Below are 19,584 nucleotides of genomic sequence, written 5' to 3'. Positions count from 1 at the left end.
TGTACCTATTACCTAAATATCAATCAATCACTGAACTTCCTTGTGTTTTCCTATGTAAATTCTCTGAGCTGCCTGCTCCTTGGACCACTTACTTCTGATTTCTCTCGACTTTGTGATTCCCAACTTGCAAGTAGCCGTACCCCTCAATACAAGCCCTTTACATTTGATTTCAAACACACTCTGCCATTTTGCTCTATGATATCTAAATAACTCCTTAAAATAAATGTTGAAAGGTATATATAGGTAACACATTATTTTTTTCCTATGAAGATAGCATTTTTTTAATATATCATAGACTAGTGTATCTTTAATAAATAATTGGCTCAGTTATCGAATTTATCTCAAACCAAATTATTTTTGGTAGATGACTCTAAATTTTAATTTATAGCATTACCTAATTCAGTTACTTATCTGTACATCGTCAGTTAATTTCAGGCAGAAAATTGCGTTGCAAAAAAAAAAAAAGTGTTAGTGTAACAGCATTTACTGAAATAGTTTCATAACCAAGACAGATCGTTACTTATGGTTGATCTAACTTTTATTTATTTATTTAGTTTCACACTAAAAAATTACAGCAACCATCTTCTCAATTACTTATTTGTCTGTGTGAATGAGCCAAGCTAAAATTACCTTTTGATGTGAATTTCTGGCCCTGCCTGATCAACTCACTCTGAAGAAAACATGGGTTAGATGTTTTAGTATTACCTCCTGAGAAGCTATGTAACGGAGGAGTGGTTAAGAACACAGTCTGCTATTGGCAGATATATGGGGATGAAATTAAATTGTGTGTTTGTGAAAATTATTCAGCTTCTCAAAGTTTCAGAGATTGCATCTGTACAACAGGGGAAGAAGCGTATCTACCTATCAGGGTCTCTTTAAGTATTTATGTCCATAGTATCCATTAAGTACACAAAGCACAACAAATGCAAGAGCTGCACAAATATTAGTTATTTGTTGTTGTCGTTATAGAAACTTCTCAGATTTCATGATTTCAAACCCTATTTAAACTTTTGTTGAAGTAAATGGCTTATATTTAATTACCAACATGGGGATCTCCACCCCATGTTAGTCAAAAGCTTGACTAAAGGAATCAAGGGACATTGCAGATGGCCAGAAGGAGGGATATAAAATCCAAGTCTTCCTCACATTTGGATTTTCCTTATTTCTTAAATATAGATCTAGAGCTTTTCCACAGCCTAAGTAATGCCTCAAGTGAAAAGGTAACCTCTCCATTATGTTCCACAGTATAAAAACCTTTTCCTCCAACATTGCATTAGAGTCAGAAAGTAGTTCTGTTTTTTCACAAAAAATGGATTTGGTTTGGTGAATTTTGTAACTGATTCTGTTCTTTTCTGTTAGCATCTTTCATGTAGGCCATAAACTCAAAAACCTGTTATCGAGTTGGGACCAACTCATAGCAACCCCTCCTTGGGTTTCTGAGTTGGTATCATTGAGGAAGTAGATTATCCAGCCTTCCTCCCAAGGAATGGCTGGTAGGTTTGAACTGCCAGCCTTCTGGTTAGCATTCAAATGCCTTCGGCACTATGCCACCAGAGCTTTTATGTCAGCCCTAGTAAGGTAAGAACTAACTTGGTGACTATTCTCTAGTATTTCTACAGGGATTTGGAGCATGTCTATGGTTACTTTCACTGCAACCCTTCTTTAATTTTTTTGCCTTAGAAGGTTTGGTGGTATAGTGCCTAAGGCATTTGACTGCTAACCAGAAGGTTGGCAGTTCAAACCCACCAGCCACTTTGTAGAAGGAAGATTGGGCAATCTATTGCCTTAAAAATTTACCATCTTGGAAACTCAAAGGGGTCACTATTAGTTGGAATCGACTTGATAGCAGTGAGTTTTTTTTTGTTGTTGTTGTTGGTTTATTTTTCTAACTCATTTTAAATGTACTTTATCTTAATATATTGTATGAATCCTTGTAAAATGTCTTAAATTCTCTTTGTAATAAGGTGGAGTATGAAAAAAGAAATTAAATTTAGCCTGTAATATAATTTAGATCTAAATGAATGTATCTAAAATACCATTTGTGAATTTCCTGACATAAATTGAATTTTCTTATATAAACATATACTTGAATTTTTTTTTTTTTTTTTATCATGTTACTAAACAGCAGCACAGACTGAAGAAATTGTGGATAAATTGGAGAGAGTTAAGGGAAGAACCACTGTAGGGTAAACACTGCATACCATTCATGATGGCAAAGGTCCTTATGAGGCTGCCTCTTCTGAATATTGTTTTTGTTGCCATGCTTGGCTGTAAGCCAGGCCTCGAGAAAGCCCCACGAAGGTTACAGGGATGCCTGGACCCAGAGCTCTGCCCCCAGAATGGGGGCAGGCAGGTGTGAGAGTCAAAAGTCATGTAAACCTGGCAGCGTGCCCCTTTTGTGTACTTATTATAAAAACTGCCTGTAGCTTTAAGACAGTGCAGTTTTTTTTCCTCTCTCCTGTCAGTCCCCCTGCTGCCCCTCGACTCCCTGTAGGGCAGTTCCAATAAACCCATGTGGCAGAGAATGGCTCCAGGTCATTTCTTGTGTCTCTGGGTCCTTAGTGCAAGTGCTGCCCTAAACTCACAGGGGTTTTTTCCCAACACAATAAATACAAGAAAGAGAACAGAATAATGGGCTCTTATTGGTCTGGTATCTGAATTGAGTAGCTACACAATGTGGTGGGGGGAATTACTTTATATCATGGGTTGGGATGGTGGGTTTGAATCCCCCGCCTTCTGGTTAACTGTCAAATGTCTTAGGCATTATACCAATTACTCATGCATATAAACATTTAAAGTATCTGGCAAGAATGTGGGAGTGGAGTAAGGGGAGGATAAGAAAACAACTTTGAAAGGAACACATATCCACTAAGTATTTTAGTGATCTCTGCAATGCAACTGTGAGTCAAATATTTCCTGTCTTCAACATTTATAATCACTATTAGTAGGCATTCAGTAACTAAACTTTGAATAAATAAACCCCTAACTTCAAGATATAGTTAATAGGCTCAAATAATTTAATTTTTGGCTCAAGATCTCCTAACTGATCATTGGTGGGCTTGGGATATAAACATATATTCTCTGAATTCAAAAGGAGTACCAGCTTGGGAGGAGGAGTTTATACATTGTTTATGAATTTCACATGAATGTTTTTAAATAGAAATTTAAATAGAATGAGTAGGTATTATGATTTTTTTTTCTCTCTAGAAAATATAAGGTTCTGAAATAGGACTTAGCAAATTATGGCCAAATGCTAAATACAGACTATCATCTGTTTTGCAAAGTCTTATTTTAGAAGTATTATATTATTAAAATTACTACTTTTTAAAATTATTATTTGATGTAATGTAAATAATAATTTAAATAAAACCAAATAGCTAAGTAAAACAATAATACACTAAAATTTAAAAGTATTATTTTAATTTTATTATAAAATGTTATTATTATTATTCATTACAATTTTTGCTACCTATCCCATTACAAAAGGAGCTCTGGTGGCATATTGCCTAAGGCACTTGACTGCTAACCAGAAGGCTGGCAGTTCAAACCAACCAGCCACTCCTCAGAAGGAAGACTGGGCAATCTACTTCCACAGCGATACTGCCTCGGAAACCCAAGGAAGGGTCACTATGAATCGGATCTGACTGGATGGCAGGCAGTGAGTTTTGTTTTTTGGTTTTTCACATTTCAAAAAGTCAATAGACTCCTCTTTTAAAACAAAGGAAATGTAAAAATGCTAAAAGGCAATGCATTTATTGATTTGTCTTTCTAATTAACCTTATCATTCAAGATAAAGACTTTATTACACTGATTTAAGAAAATATGAGTGCTGTCACTTATTGTTAGCTATTTCATAGGTTTCTTTCCCAAGAGACTTTGTAAGTCTCATCCTAGAAATGAATATCTTGGCTAGAGTTCTAAAGAATGTTTTGTAACCTTAATTCCAGGAAGTACAATTATACACACATTTCAGTTACTACGTAAATATTTCAAAGAGGTGAGGTTTTTCCACACACAAATCAATAGCTACTTTAATAAATTCCAACTGTCACTGGATTTCATACCCTCTTTAGATGGCGAGAAAAATGAGTAACTCTAATACCTGGGAGCTCTGGTAGCTTAGTGCCTAAAGCACTTGACTGCTAACCAGGAGGCTAGTGGTTCAAACCTACCAGCCACTCCTCAGAAGGAATATGGGGCAATTCACTTTCGTAGTGATACTGCCTCGGAAACCCAAGGAGGGGTCACTATGAGTCGGGTCCGACTCGACAGCACATAACAACAACAACAATACCTGGATTATCAATTCCAATTCATAATATAGCACATTATTTCTAAATTCCTTAATTTATTTACTTATTATTATTTTTTTATGATTTATCTGCATATGCTTTAGTATTTAAGTTTAAGGATCTCAAATTCTTTTTATTCATAATGAACTGGAAGAAAGGATGAGGGACACATGAAGTGTAGACATTTCTTAGCTCATTCCTTAGGTACTACAATGTCAATTGATTGTTGGTTACAGGAAGGCATGCCTATCCTTATCCTCTAGCTGATTACCTTGCACCTTAACCCTAAGAATTTGTAAGAGAAACCCAAGACTCACCAACTGATAAATTCTAAGATCAACTTAAAATGCTTCAGAGCATAGACATGCAGTATCACCTATAGAAGACAGTTCCATTTTGGAAATTGTTGACTACATTAATGTAACTGAAAAAGGATGTGTTTCATTGCAAAGGGGACTTGGTCAATTCTGTTGTTGTTGTTATGTGCCGTCGAGTCAAACACGACTCATAGAGACCCCTCCTTGGGTTTCCGAGGCAGTATCACTATGGAAGTAGATTGCCCAACCTTCCTTCCGAGGAGTGGCTGGTGGGTTTGAACCGCCATCCGTCTGGTTAGCAGGCAAGTGTCTTAGCCACTATGCTACCAGAGCTCCCTGGTCAATTCTAGAAGCATAAAATGATAGCAGTCACTAAAATATATTCAGTAAAGTCATTGAAGTCCATTCCAGAGTATTAGGGAATCATCATCATCATCATTATAGCAGCTAACATTTTCCACCTGCATTATATTTTTCAGTCACTGTGCTCTTAACTATCAAAGGAGACTGGTTCCCTTTGCAAAGGCTTCCCCATTGTAAAATGGATATATCAGGTCATTGATTTTCCCTTTCACCAACTTGCTCAGTTTATACTAATTCCATACTTTGCAGGGACACTTTGGGTTATAATCTGACCTCATATAAAAGCCTGTCTCAAGAAAAAAACAAAGTGTCAGTCATAATTCAACTTTTTCACTCCGAAGGATAGGAAGGTCTCATGAGAAATACAAGAAATGGCTGTGAGGATGATGTGACTCTCCATCTACGAATGTTTAGAGGGAATGGCTATCCTGGTTATTCTGGTCACTGAGGCAAAAAAATCTTATTTTTAATTAACAAATTTGCACTCTGTGCCTACCTTACGTATATATGCAGTTTCATTATTTACCACTGAACACTGATTAGAATGAGCTTGAAGGGGAGCTTCACAGTACATAATAAGGCCCAGCAATTCTTGTAAGTACTAATTCTACTACAGTACATTTTCAAAAAGGGACCAGAAATGTTTTTACTGAAGAAAACTCAAAATTACTGTACATTTAAAAAATATCCACCAAAACAACTGGGCACTTGCCTATTGTGCTACTGAACTGGGAATTTTATATTTTATTCTATCAAAAACACAAGATAGAAGTGTGATACTAAGAGTTAAATGTCTTTCCCCTAAGTCACAAAACAATGATAAAATTCAAACCTATCTCTCGGGAATTCATAATCTAAGCACCTACTGCACTATGCTTTTTTAATACAATGTGACAAAACATTGAGATAACTCTTCCTAATCCTATTGTCTTTGGGTCACCACCTACATGATAGAGATTATTTAGCATTTATTGAATGTTCATGATTTCCATATATTTTCCTAGATGATTTATATCATCTAGTTCTTACGACTATCATATATTATAAATTTTATTAGCTCTTGTCCACAAATTGTGAAACTGAGGTGAGAAAAAGTTAAATTATTTGTCCAAAGTCAAGTTTCAAATTCAATTTACAGGAAGGCAATGCTCCTTTCACAGTAATACACTTCTCTCAAGATTTTCAATACACTTGATTTTTTCTCATTCATATCAACATATTCACTTAAGAGACATTAGATACTCAAAAATCCTAAGACACTATACTTTTGTTTTGACATTTTTCTGCTAATTTTATAAATTTTATCTCAATGTGAAGAAAAAGCTATCATGATTTTTTTCTAAAATTTTATCTAACAAAATAATCATTCAATAAAATTCTTACTCCATAAGTTGAGTTAAAAATGAGAACAAAACAATTTCCTATCCTAATGGAGTTTACATCTTGTTAGGAAATGTTCGTATAATAAAATATTACACAATGCTCTGAAGAAAAATAAAGCAGAATAAAGGTCAGGGGTTGAATAGGCTATGGTCTTGTTTGAAAGGTGTAATCAGAGAAAAGCTGTCTGAATAGGTGACATTAAAGCAGCTAAAAGATATTTAGGCATAACTCTAAATTTTTGTTCAGGTATAATGAGCTACTATTTTTATAAGGATTAAGACTGTAAAAATTACTTTTGAAGCAGTGAACAAGACACTACATGATTGGTATTCTTTGAATAAATGTTGATAATGACCCTTGATAGGACATTTCATGTGACATCAAAAGGTTAACTTTGTGAAATATGAAATAATTGTTAGAAAGCACACGTTTTTCTTATAGAATACCACTCTTGCCTTAGTCAGAGCCTATTAAATTTTATTTGACACATAATTACTAAAAGGTTAGTTATCTGATTATCTGAAGGTTCACTTGAAGTTTAGAAGTGGGGGATATTTTGCTAGGGAAAGGTAAATTGACAGGGATAAGTGACAGTTGTCAATCTGAACTCAGTAGAAGACAGAAAAAACAAATACAAATAAGATTGCAGGTTAGATTAGACTAGTGAAATAGTAAATACATTTTAATAATCTTTAATAACATCAGAATATTAATGAACAGTAACTTAATAAATAATCACAATTATGTCTGAGTTACCAATAATCTCCTCAGCCATTAACCTACAGGTGAATACATAGGTAGATAGGCTGAATGATCAGGTGTGCCTAGGCAAAAGGGACTATACCCATGACCATATATAAGTTTGGCAGATGATATTTCTACATGTATATTTGTATGTGCTATAAAAATGTACACATAAATAGAAGTAACAGAGGAAAAGTATGATAACTTCTTAGTCACAGCCAACCACACCAAGGGAGTGAGTAGTTGTGTCCATGAGTTTGGGACAATGGTTGTTGGAGACATCAAGCTCAATAGACATAACACACTACACCTCCTACTGCTGTTTTATGTTCTACTTTGGTGAGCAGTGGCTGGGGTCTTAAAAGTTTGCAAATGGCCATCTAAGAGATGCAATAATTGGTCTCTCTTCATCCAGTGCAAAGAAGAATGAAGAAAATCAAAGTTCTGGGAAAACAATTACTCCAAGGACTAGTGGACCATGTGAACCTCAGCCTACATGACCCTAAGACTAATAGAACCAGATGGTGCCTGGCTACCATCATCAACCCCTTAGAAAGGGATCAGTAGGAAATCCTAGATAGAGTGGGAGAAAATTATGGAACAAAACTCAAAATCATAAAAAAAATGATCAGCTTTACTAGTTTGACAGAGACTGGTGAAACCCCCAACACTATGACTTCTAGTTGATCTTCTGGCCTGGAAGTAAACTAGCTTCAGTGGCTTCTAGCCAAACAATAGACAAGTGTAGAAGGGGAACATTAATACCAGGTAGGTGCACTCCTTAGAACAATCAATCATTGGATATTATAAGGGCATTATTGCACAGGGAGATAGCTCAGAGGGCATGAATGCATAGGAAAGAAGGACACAGGGAAGAAAGAACCACAGGAAAGAAGTGGGAAGAGAGCTGTTACATTATGGAGTTTTCAGTCAATGTCATGAAACAAAATGTGTACGAGCTGTGTATGGAAAATTAATTTACTCTGTAAATATTCACCCAAATCACACTTAAAAAATTATTTAAAAATTTCACAATTATGTCTGAGTCACCAATAACCTCTTCACCCATATTCAGTGTAAACTGTTAGGGAAGCAGAGGGGAATGAACACTTTTCTCATAAAAATGTTTTATATATATATTCGGAAGGAAGATGGGGCAATCTACTTCCGTAGTGATACTGCCTTGGAAACCCAAGGAGGGGTCGCTATGAGTCAGATCCGACTCGACAGCATATAACAACAACAACAACATATATATATTGTTGTTATATGCACAGCATTTTTGGTATTTGTTGATGCATCAGTCAAAGCATTCTGAATAATAAGAACTTCTTACACCTAATTTTCATTTTAATTTGAAAATGGTCTCAGAATATATATATAACATTTTTCTGAAATATGTATATATATAAATATAAATATAAATATATATTACTTGGAAACCCAAAGGGGCACTATGAGTTGGATCCAACTTGACAGCAGTGATTTTATATATATATATAAAACAAAACCTACTGTTGTTAAATCAGATCTGACTCATAGCAACCCATCCTTGAGTTTCTGAGATAGTATCACTACAGAAGTAGATTGCTCAATCTTCCTTCTGACAAGTGGCTGGTAGGTGTGAACCACTAGCCTTCTGGTTATCACTATGCCATCAGAGCTTCTACATGTATACATACATACAGATAAAGGAACCCTGGGGGTGCAGTGGTTAAGTGTGCAGCTGTTAACTGAAAGGTTAGTGGTATGAACCCACCATTGACTCTGTGGGAGACAAGACCCACTGATTTGCTCCTGTAAAAAGTAAAGCTTTGAATAAGCTTTTAGTCACCTATACATATCACTTTATATATATATATATATATATATATATATATATATATATATATCCACTCCTCACTTATCAACATGGTTAAACTTCAAATATCAGGTCTTTATGTGAAAATTGACAAAAATTATGCAAAATGAAGGAAGAACACATCAGGTCACAAAAGGGAGGATGACTACATCATTGCATAACTGACAAATTAAATCATCATATAACTGCCAAACCACTGAGAATCATTGCCTAGTCAAATTGACACATAACCTTAATTATCATAGCCAGCATTGTTCAAACCTCGCAGCTTGGCATTTGTTACCACCAGATAAATGACATCAATGCTCAAAAAATCAGATAGGAGACTTTTTACTATGACTGTAAATGCAAAATGTTGAATAATGTGATAGTCAGTAAATGAGGAGTAGTTATATTCCCTGGCCAAGGTGGATAAGTCAGGTAATGGAACTTTTTTAATAATGTGGGGCTACAAAATCAACATGCATATTAAAATCATGTATCTTACAATATATTCCTTATACACAGCATTTTTGGTGTTTTTTTGATGCATCAGTCAAAGCATTCTGAATAATAAGAATTCTTCACACCTAATTTTCATTTTAATTTGAAAATCGTCTCAGAATCCTCAAATATTTCAGATGAAGCTACATATTCTGGGAAAAGAGTAAGCTATCATTAAAATATTACTTTTAGATATGTTTATTCTGAACATCATAATGATTAACCTAATCCAATTAAAATTATAGCTGCAAACCATATAAGTAAACAAAAATTCATTACTCTGTAAGATCTTCTATCTTTTTTTCCACCAGAGTAGGGGGCACATTAGAAACAATGACTTGCATATCCAGCTGGTTGACCACAGAGACCTAAAAAAAATGAAAAACAGAATTTGAATTTTACTCATTAACATTTTTAGTTTTTTTTTTTTTTTTAAGTAGAATTATTATTATTTGTTTTGTACTATGCCCAGACGCAGTGGTTTCTAATTTTGAATTTAGGAAAAAAAACCTTTTTTTTAGTTATCCAGTCTCCATTAGATGTCAGAGGCTAACTGTGGCAGATTAAGAATGATAGATAATTTGTTGTTAAATACAGAGTATCTGAATACAGATCGAATGTCCATTAGTATTACCCAATGCTAATATAAAAGATGTGAAGTCAAACCTATTGTTCTGCATATACGTTGAAAAAAAAAAAAAATAGTTGCTGTTGAACTGTAACTCATGGTGACTTCCCTTTTCAAGTGCTGATTTTTTGCTAATAGGTCATTTGGCCTTTCTTCCAAGGCCACACACTATTAAAATAATATATATGCATATGAAGGAGCTCTGGTGGGACTGTGGTTAAGGCATTGGGCTGCTAACCAAAAGGTCAGTGGTTCCAACCCACCAGCCTTCTCTGGGAGAAAGATGAGGCAGTCTGCTTCCATAAAGATTTACATCCTTGGAAACGTTATGGGCAGTTTTACTCTGTCCTAAAGAGTCGCTATGAGTCAGAATTGACTTGATGACAGAGGGTGGGTTTGGCATATGCACGAAGATGATGAATTGAATACTCTGATTTAGATATATTCAGCATAACATATGTGAATATAATTTATAGAGGGTATGATGTTATAATATCTCTTCTATAGGTCAAAATCCTCTACATATAACTGCCTCTAGCTGCTCTATCAGGGCTCATCTGAATAAAGAAGACATAGGAGAGGAGAGACATAGGATAGAAGGAACATGAGTCCTTGCATCTCTGTGTGCAATAAAGCTGTCAAGAACACCAATGACCAAGTACCTCTTGTTATTATACATTGTGAAAGGCAAAATTTTTGGAGTATGCCACTCTAGTTGTTACACAGTCATCCTACTATGCCAAACAAACAGCTAAGGATATTTGTTGAACATGTTTAACACATGTTTGATAGATTGTTATAGATTTAGAGCAAAGCAAAACTAGAATTTCACTTATATGGAAAAACAGGGAAGAAATAAAATTTACCTTTGTATAAATATGTTAGTTTCAGCAGCTAATCTATGAGTAAAATTTTGGCATGCTATCAATTCATACACTATGGATTCTATTTGGAAGCAAAACTTGGCCTTGCATGTAAAGTAACTCTACCTTCTACCTTTTAAGGACAGTTAAAGCTTTCTCTTCATTTAGAAGAATGCATTACTTACTCAAAGGGGATTTTTAATTTGTTAATGGGCTTTTGAGCTAAATTCATGCTAGAACATCAGAAAATAAATTAAGATATATGTATTCTTATTCCAGTGGACTTTAAACAAAAAACATTGATGTATTAATTATATCTATCTATCTATCTATAAATTTGTAAAAGGACTCTCTGATTTTAATAACTTTTAGAAAACTATGATATAAAAATATTATGTGTATAATTTTGATAAAGCAGCAGAAGTCTGTTTGTACTTAATTCAAAAGTAGTAGGCTTACATATAATTGGTATTTTTTAAAATTAAAACCTCCTTGAAGTTCTAAAATCTGACTGTTAACCTGAAGGCTGGCAGTTCAAACCCAGCAGCCACTCCTCTGAAGAAAGTTTGGAAAATCTACTTCCATAGTGATACCACCTAAGAAACCCAATTGGGGTTGCTCTGAGTTGGGTCCAACTTGACGGCAGTGAGATACACATATTTGAACATAAAAATGAAGAGAATAAAGTATTACAGTATGTAAAGATATTATATTTATATTTTGGGGTTTCTTAAATAATATTACCTTCTTGATCCTTTGGTTTCTTCTATCATCTAATGTAAAGAATCTTAAATGTTTACAATTACTAGATTTCATTTATGTTACTGTGGCAAGAGGCAATAGAAAAGCTCAATATCTTCAGCCAAAACAAGGCGAGGAACTGATTGTGGAACAGACCATCAACTGCTCACATGGAAGTTCAACTTGAAATTGAAGACAATTAAAACAAGTCCATGAGAGCCAAACTATGACCTTGAATATATCCCTCCTGCAAACCCCCAGTTTTATTTTTGTTCTTTTGGTTTTAAATTATTCTTTTTATCCCCTCTGTTCTGTTCTTTCTTCTTTTTTTTTTCTCTTTCCCTTCCCTGGTTCTTCATTGTTTTTCCTCTCTCTTCCCTTTACCTGGTTCCATTCTTTTTTAGTTTTTTTTTTTTTTTTTTCTTTTCTTCTGTTAGTTCTTCCTAGCTCCAGTTTTACTTTTTGCAGCTTTCTCACTTTTTTTCCCTTACTATTCTCTTACTTATCATCTACTTCTCCATCCACTTCTCAAATACTTGTTCAGGGAAAACCCTAAGAATAACAGAGAAACACTGTCCTATACATTAATGAGGAATTCTATGAATAGCCCAGAAACATTGCCCAATACAGTGCAGGAGGACAAGTCCCTTAGGGAGGAAGACTCTTAAAACATGACTGGGAAAGAGCTGCATCATCAGAATAGAACCAACCTTACTGATATGGATAAAGTAAAGCTTTTGAGACCTCCTTTTGCTGATGTGAAACTTGCTCTTGAGCAGAGAGTAGCTAAAGCTAATGAAAGAAATGACAAGATAAAAGAGCTGAACAGAATATTTCAAACAGCACCTTGAGCAGACAAAACCAATTACTATAATGAAATGTGCAAAGACCTGGAGTTAGAAAACCAAAAGGGAAGAACACACTCAGCATTTCTCAAGCTGAAAAAATTGAGGAAAAAAATTAGTCTTCGAATTGCAATATTGAAGGTTCTATGGGTAAAATATCAAATGGTGCAGGAAACAGCAAAAGAAGATTGAAGGAATACACAGAGTCACTGTACCAAAAATAACTGGTCAATCTTCATCCATTTCAGGAGTTGGCATATGATCAAGAATCAATGATATTGAAGGAAGAAGTTGAAGCTGCACTGAAGGAATTGGTGAAGAACAAGGCTCCAGGAATTGATGGAATACCCACTGAAACATTTCAACAAACGGATGCTTCACTGGAGGCACTCACTTAGTTATGCCAAGAGATTTGGAAGACAGCTACCTGGCCAACTGACTGGAAGGATCCATATTTGTACCCATTTCAAAGAAAGATGACCCCACAGAATGTGAAAATTATTGAACAATATCATCAATATCACATGCAAATAAAATCTTACTGAAGATAATTCAAAAGTAGTTGCAGCAGCATATTGACAGAAAACTTTCAGAGGTACAAGCTGGATTCAGAAAATGACATGGAACAAAGGATATCATTGCTGATGTCAGATGGATCTTGGCTCAAAGCAAAGAACACCAGAAATATGTTTACTTGTGTTTATTGACTAAGCAAAAGCATTTTATTTTGTACATCATAACAAATTGTGGATAACATTGAGAAGAATGGGCACTCCAGAACACTTAGTTGTACTCATGAGGAGCCTGTACGTAGACTAGGAGGCTGTGATTCAAAAAATCAAGGGGACATTGCATGGTTTAAAATCAAGAAGGGAGTGCATCAGGGTTGTAACCTTTCACAATACTTATTCAATCTATATGCTGAGCAAATAATCTGAGAAGCTGGACTATATGAAGAAGAATATAAAGATTGGAGGCATAAAGATTGGAGGAAGAATCATTAACAAACTGTGATACACTGACAACTCAACTTTGCTGCTGAATGTGATGATGACTTGAAGCACTTACTGTTGAAGATTGAAGAATACAGTCTGCAGTATGAATTACATCTCAATATAAAGAAAACAAATATCCTCACCCTCACAACTGGACCTATAAGGAGCATAATGGAGAAAAGACTGAAGTAGTCAAAGATTTCACATTGCTTGGTTCTACAATTGATCCCAATGGAAGCAGCAGTCAGGATATCAGACAATGTATGGCACTGGGCAAGCTGGCTGCAAAGACCTCTTTCAAGTGCTAAGGAGCAAAGATGTCTCTTTGAGGACTAAAGTGTGCCTGACACAAGCCATGGTATTTTCAATTGCCTCATACGCATGTGACAGCTGGACAATGAATAAGAAATCTCAAAAAAGAATTAATGCTTTTGAGTTGTAGTGCTGGTGAAGAATGCTGAAAGAACAATGAATGGATTGCTGAAAGAACTAACAGATCTGTCCTGGAGGAAGTGCAGCCAGAATGTTCCTTGGAAGCAAGAATGGCCAGATTTTGTCTCACCTACATTGGTCATGTTATCAGAAGGGACCATTCCCTGGAGAAGGATGACATGCTTGATAAGGTGGAGGGTCGATGAAAGTAGGGAAGGCCCTCAAGAAATGGATTGACACAGTGGCTGCTGTGATAGGCTCAAGTATAGCAAGGATTGTGGAGCTGGCATAGGACCAGGCAGTGTTTCATTCTGCTGTGCATAGGGTTGCTATAGTTGGAAATGACTTGATGATACCTAACAACAACAACAATTCTCTTACTGTTTTCTCTGATTCCCCCACACCACATTTTAAAAAAAATTTTCTCTTTAACATTGTCTTTTTTAGTATACATTTTTATGTTTTTTTCTCATTTATTGCCTTTCCTCTTTTTATTTTTTCCTTTGAGATTGTTTCTGTTTATGTAGTGTGTTTTATTTATTCTCTCACTTTAATTTTTTTGGTAGTTTTTTTTTTTTTTTCTTTTTTTTGTCTGAGTGGGAGACAGCAACCATCCCCACAGTACCCAACCATACCTGTACCTTTTGAAGCCCCAACTTCTAAGGAGGGTTACCACTTCCTTCTTCACCAACTGACCAATGATAGACAGCATCCAATACCAGCCCAACTCACCTTCAACTGCTCTTCATGAACAGCTAAGAGAGACTGTGCACACAATCTCAATTTCCATCACACCCACTAGGAGATGGGTAATGAGTGCTTAAGTGTTGAAAATTAGCATATGGAGGAGCACAGTACCCTGGTCACAGAGATATATTAAAAGAAAAAAAAAAAAAGTAGGCAAATCACACCAACATACAACCACCAATTAAATATAAATACAACAACATCATAATATCTCAAAGAAAATTGATGATCCAAGCCCACAAATAAACAGGATACAGTAGGATAAATAAGGGACCAAGATATATACCCAGAAAACATCCCTGAGGAAGAAGCAGCATTGGACATCCCTGATAGGGTACTCAAAAGAATTGTATTTAGGTTCCTTCAAACATTGAGAGACAGATCAAGGAAAACACTGACAAATATAAGGAAAACACAGGCAAAACTCTGGAACAATTTAGGAAAACAATACAATAAACTGACAAAATAAATGAAAAATTAGAAATGATACAAAATCTACAGATAGAAATCCAGAGGATTGATACTAAGATTTCAGAATAGATAACACATTGAATGGGGAAAGGAATAGAATTGAATCAATGGAAGACAGAATTAATGAGATTGAAGACAAATATTCCAATGCTACTTTGTTCAGAGATCAATCAGACAAAAGATCAAGACAAAAGGAAGAAAGGCTAAGTTTCATGTGGGATACCATCAAGAGCAATAACCTACATGTAATCAGAATTCCAGAATAGGAAGAGATAAATAAATAGGAAAAGAAAATTATGCAAGATCTCTTGGAAGAAAATTTCACTAATAGGATGAAAGATGAGAAGATATCCATTCCAGAAGTTCAATGAACCCTAAACAGGATAGCCCCAAGCAGAAAGTCACCAAGAAATATCACAAATTCAGCAAAACCAAAGACAAAAATAAGAATCCTGAAAGCAGCTCAAAAACGAAAAGAGAAAGAAAAAGTTACCTACAAAGGGCAACCAATAAGACAAACCTCTGATTTCGTGGCAGAAACCATGCAGGTGGCATGGTTTAGCATAGTGGCAGGACACAAGATTAATGTAAAAAAAAAAAAAAAAAATCAGTTGGATTATTCTACTCCAGCAAAGAGTTTGCTGAAAAGGAAATAAGGAAATCAATACTGTTACAGTTGGAACTGTGTGTCAACTTGGCTGGACCACAATTCTGTGTGGTTTAAGCAATTGTGAAGTGGATTGTTCCCATAATGAGATCAGATGTATAGGTTTTGAGCAGCCAATCCATTGAAAGGGAGTTTCCCCTAGGGTGTGGCCTGCTTCCAGTATATTTATAAACGTTCTGGGAAAAGAGACACTCTTCTGTGGATCGGGATTCTGTTGTGCTTCCTACAACTGTCCATGAGCGAACAAGCCACCATTCAGCCTGGAGATCTTGGATTCATCATTCATTGGAGTCAACAGCCAGTATACTGCCTTCCAAACTTGAGCTTCTCAGCCTGTGCAGCTGCGTGAGTCAGAAAAAACCTCCAGCTTGATGTTTGATCTAAGAACTTGGGACTTGCCAGCTTCTATAAGTGTGTGAACCATTTTCCTAAGAAACATTTTTCTTTCTCTCTATATAAACTTTTCTGGTTTTGTTTCTCTAGAGAATCTAGTCTAAAACATCTGGTACTGGGAGTGGTTCTAGAGAGACAAAATCATAAGGCTGGGCTTCCTAAATTGGTTCTCCAATTTGATTAATCATAAAGGCACTGGTGACCCTTCGTTCGTTAGTAAAGAGGGCCCTGCTAATCCGTGGCATGAGGTGGTAACAATTAATATGCAAAATAGCACTACCAATACATCAAGTACTTTTGAGAAGTAAGGCTCTGGGTGATCACATATTTGATACTTTTCTACAATTTTGTCATCATGAGGAATATAAGGAAGCTGGTTGGTTGGTTCTACTTACACTAGACAAAGTGGTGAAAGATCAAGGTGACTTCAGGGCTGCTGAGTCATGGCTTACATGCTGCATAAAAGACCTCAATGTTTCCAGTTGTGCTCTGAAAGAAAGCCTATTTCTTCTAGTAACAGAGCTGATATTGCTGAAAACCAAAACCCAGTCTTATTGTAAGGGTGGCTGAATTACAATGCCAACTAAATTGCCAATCCAGAATGGTGTCTGAAGTTAAAGTGAGGGCATTGATTGGGAAAAAATGGGATCTTAAAACCTGGAATGGGGACATATCAGCAGATAGTCAGGAAGATCAGGATATGGAGCCTGTAAATTCTGTTGAGTCCCTCCCATATGAAAGGATTACAGTAAAATCTTTATCCCCTCCACCTAAGTTTGATGGGATTAACCCAACTCTTCCTCCTGGTTCATTGCCTGAGGCAGAGGCCATGGAAGACATTGCTGAATGTTCTCAGGAACTGTCCCAACCACCCTTTTTGCTGCTAGACCTATCACTAAAGTTAAGTCCAAGAGAGCCCCAAAAGGTGAAATACAAAGTGGGACTGAGGAGGTGGTACGCTATACCAGAAAAGACCTACTTGATTTTGCTAACATGTACAGACAGAAACCTGGAGAATATATATGGGAATAGCTATTGGGGGTGTGGGATAATGGTGCAAGGAATATAACATTGGATCAGTCTGAGTTAATTGATTTAGGCCCACTAAGTACATACTCTTCATTCAGTGTTTCAGCTCAAGAGGTTAGGAAAGGATCTAATTGTTTATTTGGTTTGCTTGCTGAAGCATGGATTATGCTGTGGCCTACCTTAAGTCAAGTTGAAGTACCAGACCTGCCTTGGTATAATGTAGAAGAAGGTATCCAGAGGCTTAGGGAAATTGGCCTGTTAGAATGGATTTATCAGATTAGACCAATAGAGCCAGAAATGGAGAGTCCAGAAGATAAACCTTTCACCAGTATGGTGAGGAATAAATTTGGGAAGGGAGCCCCAGCATCCCTGAACACTGCTGTGATTGCTATTTTATGCAAGCCAGATCTGACAATGAGAACTGCTCTAATTGAACTAAGACACTTAACTTTCAATGGGATTGATTGGACCCCATGGTAGTAGGGGCCAAATGACAGCAGTTAATCAATAAGGCAAGATGAGTGTGGTTACCATAATGGATATCAGAGTCGAAACAGTAATCAGAATACTGTGACTCATGTGGAATTATGGCATTGCTACTTAGTCATGGTGTTCCCAGTAGTGAAATGGATGGCAAACCTATTAAATAGTTACTTGATCTGTATAGATAGAATTCTAGGTCAAGTGAACAGAAGCCTAGATTGAATCTCCAGAATACAGAGTCATGGCCTCTCAATCAATTCCCAGACTTTAGTCGGTTTACAGACCCACAACCCCTTGAATGAAGGGGAGGCCAGGTCCCTTTGAGGAAGGACTTCACTGTATTGACAAAAATTTATAATGTCAATCTTTCTCCCAGTCTTCCCCAAAGGAATCTGAGGCCTTTTACGAGAGTGACTGTTCATTGGGGAAAAGGAAATAATCAGACTTTTTGGGGATTACTAGACACTGACTCTGAACTGACACTAATTCCAGGAGACCCAAAGGGTCATTGTTGTGGCTCACCAGTCAGAGTGGAGGCATATGGAAGTCAAATTATTGATGGAGCCTTAGCTAAGGTGCATCTTACAGTGGGTGCAATGGGCCCCCAAACACACCCTGCAGTGATTTCCCCAGTTCCAGAATGCATAATTGGAATAGATATACTGAGCAATTGGCAAAATTCCCACATTGGGTGCTTGACATATGGAGTAAGTGCTATTATGGTAGGAAAAGCCAAATGGAAGTCATTAGAACAGCTTCTACCTACAAAAATAATAAACCAAAAGTAATACTGCATCCCTGGAGGGATGCAGAGATGACTGACACCATCAAGGACTTGAAGGATGCAGGGGTAGTGATTCCCACCACATCCCCATTTCATTCACCTATTTGGCCTGTGAAAAAAAAACAGATGGATCTTGGGGAATGACAGTAGATTATCGTAAATTTAATCAGGTGGTGACTCCAATTGCAGTTGCTGTTCTTGATGTGGTTTCATTGCTAGAGCAAATTATTACATCTCCTGGTACTTGGTATGCAGGTATTGATCTGGCCAATGCCTTTTTCTCAATGCCAGTTTCATAGGACCATCAGAAGCATTTTGTCTTCAGCTGGCAAGGCCAACAATATACTTTCACAGTGCTTCCTCAGAGGTATATCAACTCCCTAGCACTATGTCATAATTTAGTCAGTGGGAATCTTGATTTCCTTTCCCTTCCACAAGACATCACACTGGTCCATTATATTGATGACATCATGCTGACTGGACCTAGTAAGGAGTAAGTACCAATGACTCTAGACTTATTGGTGAGACATATGGATGCTGTTGTTGTTAGGTTATGTGCCATTGAGTCGGACCCGACTCATAGTGACCCCTCCTTGGGTTTCTGAGGCAGTATCACTACGGAAATAGATTGCCCAAACTTCCTTCCAAGGAGTGGCTGGTGGGTTTGAACCACCAGCCTTCTGGTTAGCAGTCAGATGCTACCAGAGGTTGGGAAATTAACCCAACAAAAATTCAGATGCCTTCCACCACAGTGAAATTTCTAGGGGTCCAATGGTGTAGGGCATGTTGAGATATTTCTACTAAGGATAAGTCATTGTATCTGGTTTCCCCCACAACTAAAAATGAGGCACAACATCTGGTGGGCATCTATGGATTTTAGAGGCAACATATCCCTCATTTTGGTGTGTTTCTGTGGCCTATTTATCAAATGACTTGGAAAACTACTAGTTTTGAGTGGAGCCAAGAATAACAGAAGGCTCTGCAACAGGTTCAGGTTGTCGTGCAGGCTGCTCTGCCACTTAGGCCATATGATCCAGCTGATCCAATGGTGCTTGAAGTGTCT

At 36.6% G+C, this 19,584-nt stretch overlaps 1 protein-coding gene across 1 annotated transcript in view; it reads right to left on the bottom strand.

The window, feature by feature from the left end:
• The window catches only part of PCDH15 (protocadherin related 15), a 1,158,626-nt gene that overhangs the window by 49,589 nt on the left and 1,089,453 nt on the right, over positions 1–19,584 (bottom strand). Inside the window, exon 29 of the mRNA XM_007944018.2 lies at positions 9,723–9,811. Coding sequence (XP_007942209.1) covers positions 9,723–9,811 — 89 coding nt within the window. The remainder of the gene's footprint in view (positions 1–9,722; positions 9,812–19,584) is intronic.

The sequence above is a fragment of the Orycteropus afer genome, unplaced genomic scaffold, assembly GCF_000298275.1.
Source record: "Orycteropus afer afer isolate SDZICR_OR568_19922 unplaced genomic scaffold, OryAfe1.0 scaffold00118, whole genome shotgun sequence".
NCBI lineage: Eukaryota > Metazoa > Chordata > Mammalia > Tubulidentata > Orycteropodidae > Orycteropus > Orycteropus afer.
Note: the sequence above shows the minus strand (reverse complement) of the source record. Positions and strands in the feature narration are given on the sequence as shown.